The sequence below is a fragment of the Microcaecilia unicolor genome, chromosome 6 (genome assembly GCF_901765095.1).
Source record: "Microcaecilia unicolor chromosome 6, aMicUni1.1, whole genome shotgun sequence".
NCBI lineage: Eukaryota > Metazoa > Chordata > Amphibia > Gymnophiona > Siphonopidae > Microcaecilia > Microcaecilia unicolor.
In genome coordinates, this window is record NC_044036.1 from 179,237,611 (window position 1) to 179,252,120 (window position 14,510).

General features: G+C 53.4%; 1 protein-coding gene across 2 annotated transcripts in view; it reads left to right on the top strand.

The window, feature by feature from the left end:
- Positions 1 to 13,850, top strand: part of PPM1M (protein phosphatase, Mg2+/Mn2+ dependent 1M) — a 105,507-nt gene extending 91,657 nt beyond the window's left edge. For both annotated transcript variants that reach the window (XM_030208566.1, XM_030208567.1), the window contains one exon: positions 13,191 to 13,850. In XM_030208566.1, coding sequence (XP_030064426.1) covers positions 13,191 to 13,350 — 160 coding nt within the window. In that variant the 3' untranslated portion in view covers positions 13,351 to 13,850. The remainder of the gene's footprint in view (positions 1 to 13,190) is intronic.
- The last annotated feature ends 660 nt before the right edge of the window (positions 13,851 to 14,510 follow it).

Below are 14,510 nucleotides of genomic sequence, written 5' to 3' on the forward strand. Positions count from 1 at the left end.
CAAAAAGGTACAAAAAATTATTTTATTTTCAATGTTGTGAATATAATATGTTGGATTTGGAATGTACATCTTGCCAGAGTTGATTTTAAACATGGCTGGGGTCCAGGACAGAAATCTTGGAAAGACCCTAAAGTCCTTTACCAGGCTGCACCTTCAGCTTCCAGCAGGCGGGCTTTCTCTGGCCAGGGAACCAAGCACAACTGCCCTAGTTGCAACCCCTAACACTATCCCTGGCATGTGCTATCTTTATATTTTGCACAGGAGGAAATGCCTTTCTTGTTTCTCTGGTGTTGTACTACATGCAATGTCTGGTTTCTTGGGGTTTCCATTTAATTTATATTTTTAGAGTTTGTGGTCACTTATTCTGTATTTGGCATTTTGTGTGTGACTGAGGTATTCTGTTAGCATGAAGTTTCTATGTAGCATTCTGTAGTAATTTGGCTTGTTCAGCTTTCCTGATAAATGTATTTGTATTTCTCCGAGGACAAGCAGGCTGCTTGTTCTCACTGATGGGTGACGTCCACGGCAGCCCCTCCAATCGGAAAACTTCACTAGCAAAGTCCTTTGCTAGTCCTCGCGCGCCCGCGCGCATGCGCGGCCGTCTTCCCGCCCGAAACCGGCTCGAGCCGGCCAGTCTTCTTTTGTCCGCACTCGGTACGGTCGTTTTTTCGCCGTGTCGAGCCCCGGAAAGTCGACCTCGCGCGTCCAAAGTTTTTTGAGCGTGTTTTTTTCTTCGGAAAAGCTTTGTTCTAGTGCGGGAAGTGCTCCGGAAACCCTCCCCGGGTTTCGTGTCAATCCTCCCCGTACTTCCAGCTTTTTGCCCCGATAAGTTTTCTTTCGTCATCGGGGTAGGCCTCTTTCGGCCTCGGTCGAGATTTTTCTCCCTCTAAATTTTTGGTGCTTCAATTTTCGCCATTTCGGCTTTTGATTTCGCCGGCGTGATTTTTCCGCCCATGACATCGAAGCCTTCCAGCGGCTTCAAGAAGTGCACCCAGTGCGCCCGGGTTATCTCGCTCACTGATCGACACTCGTCGTGTCTTCAGTGTCTGGGGGCTGAGCACCGCCCTCAGAACTGCAGTCTGTGTTCCCTGCTTCAAAGGCGGACTCAGGTAGCGAGACTAGCCCAGTGGAACGTGTTGTTCTCGGGCTCTTCGTCGGCATCGAGGCATCGGGCCTCTGCATCGGCGCCGAGACATCGGATAGCTGCATCGACGTCGGTGGTACCGGGACCTCGTCTCCTGATGTCGTCGGACGGTGGTGCATCGAGTGGAGTGCAGGTGAGGGCTGTCCATTCCCCTGCTGGTGGCGGTGAGCCCTCGGGTGGGTCTCCTCCTACCCTGAGGGCTCCTGCGGTACAGCCCCCCGAGATCGACCCTCTTCGGTCTCGGCCCCGAGGAAGCGACGGATGGATTCTACGTCCTCCTCGTCGGTGCCGGGGAGCTCCGGTGACATGCTTCGGAAGAAATCGAAGAAGCATCGACACCGGTCTCCTCCCCGTGTCGGCACCGAGAGCTCTGGGTCGCCGAGGGATTCGGCACCCAGCAGGCATCGGCACCGAGAGGACCGCTCACCCTCTGTTCAAGAGGTGTCGATGCGCTCCACTCTGGACAGCCCGGAACAGCCTCCTCGCCCGGAACAGGTTCTGACGTCGACGCCTGCATCGACCTCTCAGCCTTTTTCTGCAGCCACTCTGAACGAGAGCCTCCGGGCCGTTCTCCCAGAGATTCTGGGAGAGCTGTTGCGCCCTACCCCTCCGGTACCGGCGGTGCTTGCGCCTCCGGTACCGTCGAGCGTGGCGCCGGCTGGCCCATCGCCCAGGTTGAGGTCCCCGACGTCGGTACCGCGTGCGGTACCGACCGCGGCCACCTCCCAGGAGGGCTCCCCGACTACGTCGGCGGAGGGAGCTTCGCCGATGCGGGCGAGGGAGTCTTCCTCTCGACGCCCCCGTCGTGGACGTGGTTCCACTGAGTCGAGCAGGGCGAGGTTGCAGACACAGGTTCGGGAACTTGTGTCTGACACCGAGGGTGAGGCCTCGTGGGAGGAAGAGGAAGACCCCAGATATTTCTCTGACGAGGAGTCTGAGGGTCTTCCGTCTGATCCCACTCCCTCTCCTGAAAGGCAGCTTTCTCCTCCTGAGAGCCTGTCTTTCGCTTCCTTTGTCCGGGAGATGTCTACGGCCATCCCCTTCCCGGTGGTTGTGGAGGACGAGCCCAGGGCTGAAATGTTTGAGCTCCTGGACTATCCTTCTCCACCTAAGGAAGCGTCCACTGTTCCCTTGCACCATGTCCTAAAAAAGACATTGCTTGCGAACTGGACAAAACCCTTAACTAATCCCCACATTCCCAAGAAGATCGAGTCCCAGTACCGGATCCATGGGGACCCAGAGCTGATGCGCACTCAGTTGCCTCATGACTCTGGAGTTGTGGATTTGGCCCTAAAGAAGGCTAAGAGTTCTAGGGAACATGCTTCGGCGCCCCCGGGCAAGGACGCTAGAACCTTAGACTCCTTTGGGAGGAAGGCCTACCATTCCTCTATGCTCGTGTCCAAGATCCAGTCTTACCAGCTCTACACGAGCATACACATGCGGAACAATGTGCGGCAGTTGGCGGGCTTGGTTGATGCTCTTCCCCCCGAGCAAGCCAAGCCTTTTCAGGAGGTGGTCAGGCAGCTGAAGGCGTGCAGAAAATTCCTGGCCAGAGGAGTTTATGACACTTTTGATGTTGCGTCCAGGGCCGCTGCTCAAGGTGTGGTGATGCGCAGGCTCTCATGGCTGCGTGCCGCCGACCTGGAGAATAGACTCCAGCAGCGGATTGCGGACATCGCCTTGCCGTGCGGACAATATTTTTGGCGAAAAAGTTGAACAGGTGGTAGAGTCTCTCCACCAGCGGGACACCGCATTCGACAAATTCGCCCGCCGGCAGCCTTCAGCCTCTACCTCTACAGGTAGACGATTTTTCGGGGGAAGGAAGACTGTTCCCTACTCTTCTGGCAAGCGTAGGTACAATCCTCCTTCCCGACAGCCTGCGGCCCAGGCTAAGCCCCAGCGCGCTCGCTCTCGTCAGCAGCGTGCGACTCAGCAAGGCCCCGCGGCTCCCCAGCAAAAGCAAGGGGCGAGCTTTTGACTGGCTCCAGCAGAGCATAGCCGACATCCAAGTGTCCGTGCCGGGCGACCTGCCAGTCGGAGGGAGGTTGAAAGCTTTTCACCAAAGGTGGCCTCTCATAACCTCCGATCAGTGGGTTCTGCAAATAGTCCGGCAGGGATACACCCTCAATTTGACATCAAAACCTCCAAATTGTCCACCGGGAGCTCAGTCTTACAGCTTCCAACACAAGAAGGTACTTGCAGAGGAACTCTCCGCCCTTCTCAGCGCCAATGCGGTCGAGCCCGTGCCATCCGGGCAAGAAGGGCTGGGATTCTATTCCAGGTACTTCCTTGTGGAAAAGAAAACAGGGGGGATGCGTCCCATCCTAGACCTAAGGGCCCTGAACAAATATCTCGAAAAAGAAAAGTTCAGGATGCTATCCCTGGGCACCCTTCTCCCCATGATTCAGCAAAATGATTGGCTATGCTCTCTGGACTTGAAGGATGCCTACACACACATCCCGATACTGCCAGCTCACAGACAGTATCTGCGATTTCAGGTGGGCACACGCCACTTCCAGTACTGTGTGCTACCCTTTGGGCTCGCCTCTGCGCCCAGGGTGTTCACAAAGTGCCTAGCTGTGGTAGCAGCGGCACTCCGCAGGCTGGGGGTGCACGTGTTCCCATATCTCGACGATTGGCTGGTAAAGAACACATCAGAGGCAGGAGCCCTGCAGTCCATGCAGATGACTATTCCCCTACTGGAGCTACTGGGGTTTGTGATAAATTATCCAAAGTCCCACCTTCTCCCAGCGCAGAGACTCGAATTCATAGGAGCTCTGCTGGATTCTCGGACGGCTCGCGCCTATCTCCCAGAGACGAGAGCCAACAACTTGTTGTCCCTCGTCTCGCGGGTGCGAGCGTCCCAGCAGATCACAGCTCGGCAGATGTTGAGTTTGCTGGGCCACATGGCCTCCACAGTTCATGTGACTCCCATGGCCCGCCTTCACATGAGATCTGCTCAATGGACCCTGGCCTCTCAGTGGTATCAGGCCGCCGGAGGTCTAGAGGACGTGATCCACCTGTCCACGAGTTTTCTCGAATCCCTGTATTGGTGGACGATTTGCTCCAATTTGACTCTGGGACGTCCCTTCCAAATTCCTCAGCCACAAAAAGTGCTGACCACGGATGCGTCCCTCCTGGGATGGGGAGCTCATGTCGATGGGCTCCACACCCAAGGAAGCTGGTCCCTCCAGGAACGCGATCTGCAGATCAATCTTCTGGAGTTACGAGCGATCTGGAACGCTCTGAAGGCTTTCAGAGATCGGCTGTCCCACCAAATTATCCAAATTCAGACAGACAACCAGGTTGCCATGTACTATGTCAACAAGCAGGGGGGCACCGGATCTCGCCCCCTGTGTCAGGAAGCCGTCAGCATGTGGCTCTGGGCTCGCCGTCAAGGCATGGTGCTCCAAGCCACATATCTGGCAGGCGTAAACAACAGTCTGGCCGACAGGTTGAGCAGGATTATGCAACCTCACGAGTGGTCGCTCAACTCCCGAGTGGTGCGCCAGGTCTTCCAAGCGTGGGGCACCCCCTTGGTAGATCTCTTCGCATCTCGAGTGAACCACAAAGTCCCTCAGTTCTGTTCCAGGCTTCAGGCCCACGGCAGACTGGCATCGGATGCCTTCCTCCTGGATTGGGGGGAGGGCCTGCTGTATGCTTATCCTCCCATCCCTCTGGTGGGGAAGACTTTGTTGAAACTCAAGCAAGACCGAGGCACCATGATTCTGATTGCTCCCTTTTGGCCGCGTCAGATCTGGTTCCCTCTTCTTCTGGAGTTGTCCTCCGAAGAACCGTGGAGATTGGAGTGTTTTCCGACCCTCATCACACAGGACGAAGGGGCTCTTCTGCATCCCAACCTCCAGTCGCTGGCTCTTACGGCCTGGATGTTGAGGGCGTAGACTTTGCCTCTTTGGGTCTGTCAGAGGGTGTCTCCCGCATCTTGCTTGCTTCCAGGAAAGATTCCACTAAGAGGAGTTACTTCTTTCAATGGAGGAGGTTTGCCGTCTGGTGTGACAGCAAGGCCTTAGATCCTCGCTCTTGTCCTACACAGACCCTGCTTGATTACCTTCTGCACTTGTCTGAGTCTGGTCTCAAGACCAACTCCGTAAGGGTTCACCTTAGTGCGATTAGTGCATACCATTACCGTGTGGAAGGTAAGCCGATCTCAGGACAGCCTTTAGTTGTTCGCTTCATGAGAGGTTTGCTTTTGTCAAAGCCCCCTGTCAAGCCTCCTACAGTGTCATGGGATCTCAATGTCGTTCTCACCCAGCTGATGAAACCTCCTTTTGAGCCACTGAATTCCTGCCATCCGAAGTACTTGACCTGGAAGGTCATTTTCTTGGTGGCAGTTACTTCGGCTCGTAGAGTCAGTGAGCTTCAGGCCCTGGTAGCCCAGGCCCCTTACACCAAATTTCATCACAACAGAGTAGTCCTCCGCACTCACCCTAAGTTTCTGCCAAAGGTCGTGTCGGAGTTCCATCTGAACCAGTCAATTGTCTTGCCAACATTCTTTCCCCGTCCTCATTCCTGCCCTGCTGAGCGTCAGCTGCACACATTGGACTGCAAGAGAGCATTGGCCTTCTATCTGGAGCGGACACAGCCCCACAGACAGTCCGCCCAATTGTTTGTTTCTTTTGATCCCAATAGGAGGGGAGTGGCTGTAGGAAAACGCACCATATCCAATTGGCTAGCAGATTGCATTTCCTTCACTTACGCCCAGGCGGGGCTGGCTCTTGAGGGTCATGTCACGGCTCATAATGTTCGAGCCATGGCTGCGTCGGTAGCCCACTTGAAGTCAGCCTCCATTGAAGAAATTTGCAAAGCTGCGACGTGGTCATCTGTCCACACATTCACATCTCATTACTGCCTGCAGCAGGATACCCGACGCAACAGTCGGTTCGGGCAGTCAGTTCGTCAGAACCTGTTTGGGCTTTAGGATCCAACTCCACCCCCCGAGGGCCCTGTTTGTTCTGTTCCAGGCTGCACTCTCAGTTAGTTGGTAAATTTTTTAGGTCAATCTCAGTTATGTCCTCGCCGTTGCGAGGCCCAATTGACCATGGTTGTTGTTTTGAGTGAGCCTGGGGGCTAGGGATACCCCATCAGTGAGAACAAGCAGCCTGCTTGTCCTCGGAGAAAGCGAATGCTACATACCTGTAGAAGGTATTCTCCGAGGACAGCAGGCTGATTGTTCTCACAAACCCGCCCGCCTCCCCTTTGGAGTTGTGTCTTCCCTTGAAGTGTATTGTCTTGCTACATACTGGACTGGCCGGCTCGAGCCGGTTTCGGGCGGGAAGACGGCCGCGCGGGCGCGCGAGGACTAGCAAAGGACTTTGCTAGTGAAGTTTTCCGATTGGAGGGGCTGCCGTGGACGTCACCCATCAGTGAGAACAATCAGCCTGCTGTCCTCGGAGAATACCTTCTACAGGTATGTAGCATTCGCTTTTAGGGCCCCACTATAATATTTCCTTTTCATAGGTAGGATCCTTGTTTTTGGAAGTTAGTGTTGGTATGGTAGATTTGCTGTGGGTTCTGAGTGACGTTTGTTTTATAGATTTTTTTTAAATTAATTTGTCTGTTATTGAGATTACACTAGAAACCAAAATTTCTTTGTATGATGAGTTTTATGGGGAAATGTCCTTGCTGTGCTCTGTATCCATTGTTGGTGGAGGGCCAGGAGGTTCTCTGGATGCAGAATGTGTTTGGCTTCAATACTATATGTGTGTTGGAGGACCATGGCTCAATGGGGCTGAAGTGCAGTCTGTTGTACATCCCTTAGCTCTCAGTTGCGCAACCACTGAAGCCTGCACTGCAACCCTCATTGAAGTTATGGGGAGTGAGGTAGAGGTCGAGCATGGAGTGGTAGGGACAGAGCATGGGTGCATCAGGTTGCTGTTTTTTCTCTTTCAAAAAAGTTGTAATGCCTACCCAAAAATTGCCTTCTGGCTATGCCACTGTTTTAGAGTTTCATACTGTGATATTTTGTGGATTACTGTTTGTTGCTGGATTGCATGTGTAATTCCACACCAGTTTTTGCCATTATAGTTACTTCAAAACAGGCCCATAGGTGTTGGCAGAGACAAACAAACCACTAGTTAAAATTCTGCCCTTATGATGGAAGTGCCTAAGGAAAAGATCATTCCATATCATCATGCTGATCAATCCATAGACTGGTCGGTTGTGTCCATCTACCAGCAGGTGGAGATAGAGAGCAATCCTTTTGCCTCCCTGTATGTGGTCATGTGCTGCCGGAAACTCCCCAGTATGTTCTCTATCTCAGCAGGTGGTGGTCACACACAGCAGCAGCTCTGGCTAGGTCTCCAAGCCTAATTTTTAGGTTTTGTTGAGTACCTGGGGTTGAGGGCTCTTCTTGTGCAAACCTGGTGGTGCCAGGTCCCTCCTTTTCTCCCCCCTCCCGCTGGCTCCGTTGAAAAAAAAAAAATTTTTTGGACGTCCTTAAGGGCGTTTATTTAAACGTTTATTGCAGCTACTCACTGGGACACCAGTTCGTTACAGCTCGGAGCGAGAAGCAGGTAATTTTTACCTTTTTATAGCGGGCAGGGGGTTCCCCGATCGATCTCCACGTGGCCTTTGGCGTCGGAGGGCGAGGGCGCGAAGAATCGCTCCCCGGACCGCGTGTGCGCTTCTAGTGGGGATGCGGGGGTCTTAAAGTCTGATTCGCCCTTGTTGGGTGTCAGTTTGGAGGCCGGTCAGTGTCCCGGTTCTTCCTCCGGTGCGGCGGTTTTTCCCGCCATAAACGCCCATCCGCCGCTGCTCGCCTCCGCCATCTTGGCCGGCCACTCTGCTCGAACGGCTTCTTCTTGGGCCGCCCTTGAGCTGGGAGACGTTAATGCCATGGCCACCCTTGATTTGGGTGACGGCAAAAAAGCGGCTAAAGTTAAGCGCAGTTCTTCCTGCGCGGCTCCTTCGCGGAGTGTCGTGCCGGACGCCATCTTGGATGTGCAGCATGTTTCTCCCCCGCTCTTGCGAGCGCCGGTTGAGGGTGCGTCTAGGGCTGTGGCCCAGGCTGCTGAATTGCACAGTCTGGGGGGTTTCTCCCCCGAGTTTATTTTGCTGCTGCATCAGGCCTTCCTTATGCAAAACGCTGCCCCTTCTCCCTTGTCCGATAAAGGGGTTGAGGCCCCCGGAAGTAAACGCCCTCGGGTGGATTCCCAGGCCTTAGAGGACTCTGTCTCCTCTGATGTAGATGAGGGCAGCGTATCTGAGTTCTCCCAACGGTCCTTTGGGGATTCCTTGGAGGAGACGGATTCCTGCTCGGATGGAGCGGATGACCCCTCTGTAGCGCGGATCTTTCGCTCAGAGGATTTGCCCAACCTGTTAGTGCAGGCCATGAGCATTTTGAAGATTTCCTCTCCAGAGGACGTCTCTCCCTCAGCCCCTGTTGGCTCCGCCATTATGCTGTGGACGAAGCGCCCGCCTAGAACCTTCCACGTGCATGATGCCATGCACACCTTAATTTCGGCTCAATGGGATGTCCCGGAAGCGAGCCTCAAAGTGGCTAGGGCTATGTCCCGCCTCTATCCTTTGCCTGAAAGTGAACGGGAGGCCTTTCTTTGGCCTACCGTGGATTCTTTAATCACTGCGGTGACTAAGTAAACGGCGTTGCCGGTGGAAGGTGGCACGGCCCTGAAGGACACCCAAGACAGAAGATTGGAGGCGGCCTTAAGGTCGTCCTTCGATGCGGGTGCCTTAAGTTTGCAGGCCTCAGTTTGCGGCTCCTATGTGGCCAGGGCGTGCCTGACGATTGTGCAGCGGGCTTCCCCCTCGGATCCTTCCTTGAGGGCTGATTGGCCGGCCCTGGAATCGGGCTTGGCTTATTTGGCAGACTTACTGTATGATGTCTTGAGAGCCTCGGCTAAAGGTATGGCTCAGACAGTCTCTGCGCGGCGGTGGCTTTGGCTGAAGCATTGGTCTGCTGACCACGCCTCTAAGTCCCGCCTGGCTAAGTTGCCTTTTAAAGGCAAGCTGCTCTTTGGGGTCGAGCTGGACAAAATTGTGACCGATCTCGGCACGTCTAAGGGCAAGAGGCTACCAGAGGTCAGGGCTCGGGCCAGTGCTCGCCCCGGTAACTCCAGAGGACGGTTTCAGGAAGCCCGTCGGTACCGCCCGGGCAAGTCGGGCTCCTCTGCCCCCTCTTCTTTCAAGAGGAACTTCTCCCCCAAGCAGCATTCCTTTCGCAGAGACCGCCGTCCTGGAGGTGCGCCCTCCGGTCCTCCCCCAGGGTCTCGTACCCAATGACGGGGTCCTGGTCCATGGCCCAGTGCAGATTGGAGGACACCTGTCCTCGTTTCTGGGCGAGTGGACCAGGGTAACTTCAGACGCTTGGGTGCTGGAAGTCATCAGAGACGGCTACAAGCTAGAGTTCTGCCGACCCTTAAGAGACGGGTTTGTACTCTCTCCCTGCAAGTCTCCTGTCAAAGCTGTGGCAGTGCAGCAGACCTTGGAGAATCTGATCCACCTGGGTGCGGTCGTTCCGGTGCCAGAAAATCAGCTTGGCAAGGGACGTTACTCCATTTACTTTGTGGTACCAAGGAAAGGAGGTTCTGTACGGCCTATCCTCGACCTCAAAGGGGTCAATCGGGCCTTGAAAGTTCGGCACTTTCGCATGGAGACTCTCCGCTCTGTTATAGCGGCAGTGAAGGCAGGGGAGTTCCTGGCATCCTTGAACATCAAGGAAGCGTACTTGCATATTCCCATCTGGCCTCATCAACGCTTTCTGCGTTTTGCAGTCCTGGGCCGACACTTCCAGTTCAGAGCCCTCCCGTTCGGGTTGGCTACTGCTCCGCGGACCTTCTCCAAAGTAATGGTGGTCATCGCGGCCTTCCTGCGAAAGGAAGGAGTACAAGTCCATCCTTATCTGGACGACTGGTTGATCCGAGCCCCCTCTTATGCAGAGTGCGGCAAAGCTGTGGACCGGGTGATTGCTCTTTTGAGCTCCCTGGGGTGGATCATCAACTGGGAGAAAAGCCAGCTGCGCCCGACTCAGTCCCTGGAGTATCTGGGAGTTCGATTCAACACCCAAGTGGGCAGAGTGTTCCTGCCAGACAATCGGATTGTCAAACTTCAGGCTCAGCTGGACCAGTTCCTAGTAGCCTCTCCGCTTCGGGCTTGGGACTATGTGCAGCTGTTGGGCTCTATGACGGCCACGATTGAAGTAGTGCCCTGGGCCAGGGCTCATATGAGACCACTACAACACTCTCTGCTGCAGCGCTGGACTCCGGTGTCGGAGGATTATGCTGTGCGCCTTCCCTTGGACCCAGCAGTGCGCAAGGCGCTGAGCTGGTGGCTGAAGACAGACAAGTTGTCTGCAGGGATGCCTCTTGTGACCCCGGAGTGGATTGTCGTCACGACGGACGCCTCTTTGACGGGCTGGGGAGCCCACTGCTTGGGAAGGACAGTGCAGGGGCTCTGGTCTCCTGCAGAGGCAAAGTGGTCTATCAACCTCCTGGAACTCAGAGCCATTCGGTTGGCGCTTTTGGAGTTCCTCCCGGTGCTGGCGTTGAAGCCAGTACGGGTACTGTCGGACAATGCCACGGCTGTGGCCTATGTCAACCGCCAGGGAGGTACCAAGAGCGCCCCTCTAGCCAAGGAGGCCATGAATCTATGCCAGTGGGCGGAAGCGAACCTGGAACAGCTGTCAGCGGCCCACATTGCCGGAGTCATGAATGTCAAGGCGGACTTTCTCAGTCGCCATACCTTGGATCCCGGAGAGTGGCAGTTATCGGCTCAGGCGTTCTTGGACATCACGAAGCGCTGGGGCCAGCCGAGCCTAGATCTGATGGCATCATCGGCCAATTGCCAAGTGCCGCACTTTTTCAGCAGAGGACGGGACCCTCGATCCCTGGGAGTAGATGCTCTTCTCCAACAGTGGCCGACACAGGAGCTTCTCTATGTGTTCCCGCCCTGGCCCATGTTGGGCAGGGTGCTAGACCGGGTGGCAAAGCATCCGGGCCGGATAATCCGGGTGGGTCCGGACTGGCCCAGACGTCCCTGGTATGCGGACTTGATCAGGCTCTCAGTGGACGATCCTCTGCGACTGCCAGTGGAGCAGGGCCTGTTGCATCAGGGTCCCGTGGTGATGGAGGATCCCTCCCCCTTTGGTCTTACGGCCTAGATATTGAGCGGCAGCGTCTGAGGAAGAAAGGCTTCTCAGACAAGGTCATCGCCACTATGCTGAGAGCGAGGAAGCGCTCTACTTCTACTGCTTACGCCAGGGTTTGGCATACCTTTGCAGCGTGGTGTGAAGCAGGCTCACTTTCTCCCTTCACTGCTCCAGTTTCTTCAGTGTTGGCGTTCCTGCAAGAAGGTCTGGAGAAAGGCCTGTCGCTCAGTTCCCTTAAAGTCCAGGTAGCGGCTCTGGCTTGCTTCAGGGGCCGTCTGAAGGGTGCTTCCCTGGCTTCGCAGCCAGATGTGGTGCGTTTTCTCAAGGGAGTTAATCACCTGCGTCCTCCTCTGCACTCAGTGGTGCCTGCGTGGAATCTCAACCTGGTGCTAAGAGCCTTGCAGAAGCCGCCTTTTGAACCCTTGTCGAGGGCATCTCTGAAAGACCTGACATTGAAAGCAGTCTTTTTGGTGGCTATCACTTCAGCCAGAAGAGTTTCCGAGCTCCAGGCACTCTCATGTCGAGAGCCTTTTCTGCAGTTCACTGAGGCAGGAGTGACTATTCGCACAGTGCCTTCCTTCCTGCCCAAGATTGTTTCTCGCTTCCATGTGAATCAGCAGCTCTGTCTCCCTTCCTTTCGTAGGGAGGACTACCCAGAGGAATACTCTGCTCTCAAATATCTGGATGTGAGACGAGTCATCATCAGATTCTTGGAAGTGACCAATGATTTCCGGAAGTCGGATCATCTGTTTGTCCTGTTTGTCCTGTTTGCAGGTCCTCGTAAGGGTCTGCAGGCTGCTAAGCCTACAGTGGCAAGATGGGTCAAGGAAGCCATTGCAGCGGCTTATGTGGCCGCGGGGAAGGTGCCGCCTATCCAGCTGAAGGCTCACTCCACTAGAGCTCAGGCGGCCTCGATGGCAGAGGCCGGGTCCGTCTCCTTGGAAGAGATATGCAAGGCGGCAACTTGGGCATCGGCCCATACCTTCTCCAGGCATTACCGCTTGACTGTGGCTGCTCGGGCGGAGGCCCGGTTTGGAGCTTCAGTGTTGCGGTCAGGGATTTCAATGTCCCGCCCTGGGTGAGTACTGCTTCGGTACATCCCACCAGTCTATGGATTGATCAGCATGATGATATGGAAGGTAAAGTTATGTATCATACCTGATAATTTTCTTTCCATTAATCATAGCTGATCAATCCATAGCCCCTCCCAGATATCTGTACTGTTTATATTCTGGTTGCATTTCAGGTTCAAGTATAGTCTTCAGTTCCTGTTCAGGAGGACTTCGCGTTCAAGTTTTTTCAATTGGTTTCTTCAAGAGTTGAGACGAGTTTGTGTTACAGTGAGCTGCTGCATTCCTCTCCCCTCCGTTTTACGGGGCTGGATTGAGACAAATTCTGCCGGCGCTCCCTCCCGCTTCGTGCGGCTGTAGGGCAGCTTTGTACCCCTCCCGCTTCAGCGGTGTTAGGGTCAGTCAGCTCCTCCCGCGGATGCGGTTGCAGGATAAGCCAGATCCCCCCGCATCGGCGGGGTGGTCCCTCCCCCGCTCCGCGGGGATGAGCTGTACGGATTCCCCTCCCCCACTTGTGTGGGGATGAGCTGGGTTAATTCCCCTCCCCCGTTTCGGCGGTGGTGAGCTGGGCAGAGTGTCCCTTTGTGGGTGTAATTCTCTAAGTGCTGAGTCCTGCGGATGGAGCTTGGATATCGACATACTGAGGAGTTTCCGGCAGCACATGACCACATATAGGGAGGCAAAAGGATTGCTCTCTATCTCCACCTGCTGGTAGATGGACACAACCCACCAGTCTATGGATTGATCAGCTATGATTAATGGAAAGAAAATTCTCAGGTATGATACATAATTTTACCTTTTCTATTTTTGTTTCATGAAATCACATTATACATTACAACTTTTCTCTTGGCAGATTTCTGGAATTGGCAAAGCATCTGGTATATAAGGCAAGAGGAACAAAAAATGGCACAGAGTGGCTATTGGACACTGACACACCTGCATCGTATGATGACATCTCTGTGTTTGTGATCCCACTATGGGACCAAAACTGTCTGCCAAGGTCAGGACCATAACCACAACAGTGGGAGGGGTGGCTAGAAGAATAATGACTTTGCACTTCTCTGTAATGCCTCCCAGCTCAATTTTAACTACTCATTTATATCAGCCAGGAATGGAGCTGTTTGGCGGAGTACAGAAAAAGGCATTTTAAAAAGATAGGATATTGGATTGCCTTGTTGAAACTGGACTGATAGGGAGGATTTATGGAAAGTTACCCTGTGCTAAAATAGAAAGTTGGTATGTTATGATTTAAAAAAAACAATAAAAAGCAACATTAAGAAATATAGAACATTAATAACCAGTTGTCTTTCTACACTGGTGCAAATATGCTGCAAATGTTAGTCTCCAGTATGTCACCTGGTCGACTGTAGGCAGTAAAAAACATGAAGAGACAGTCCCTATTATTTCTGATATCATTTCTACATTTCTCTATTCATCCTGGCAAGGTGGACAGTAGTACACTCCTATCATTATCCTTTTCCCCTTTACATGTGGAATTTCAATCCATAGGGATTCCAATATGTGTTTTGTGTGGTACAGAATTTTCAATCTATTTGATTCAAGGCTCTCCTTAACATACAGTGCTATCCCTCCACCAATTCGATCCACACTATCACTACGATATAATTTACTTCCTGGTATGACAGTGGCTCACTGGTTATCCTCCTTCCAACAGAGATGTGTATTATATCTAATTTTTCATTTAGTGCAATATATTCTAACTCTCCCATTTTTATTTCATAGGTGTCTGGCATTCACATATACACATTTCAAATTACATTTGTTGCTCCTATTTACACCTTGCTCAGCAGTTGACAGTGATAATTTGCAATCTTGTCTCTACTTTTTATACCTTATCTTCCCTGTTTTGGTGATATCTTTGAAAGAGACCTTATTCCAAACCAAGCACTTTTGAACGACCATCGGCGTTCCCCCAGAATCTAATTTAAAAGCTGCTCTATCTCCTTTTTAAATACAGATGCCAGCAGTCTGGTCCCACTCTGGTTAAGGTGGAGTCCATCATTCTGGAATAGGCTCCCCCTTCCCCAGAATGTTGCCCAGTTCCTTACAAATCTGAAACTCTCCTCCCTGCACCATCACCTCATCCACGCATTGAGACTCCAGAGCTCTGCCCGTGTCTTGGGCCCTGCATTTGGAACGGGGAGCACTTATG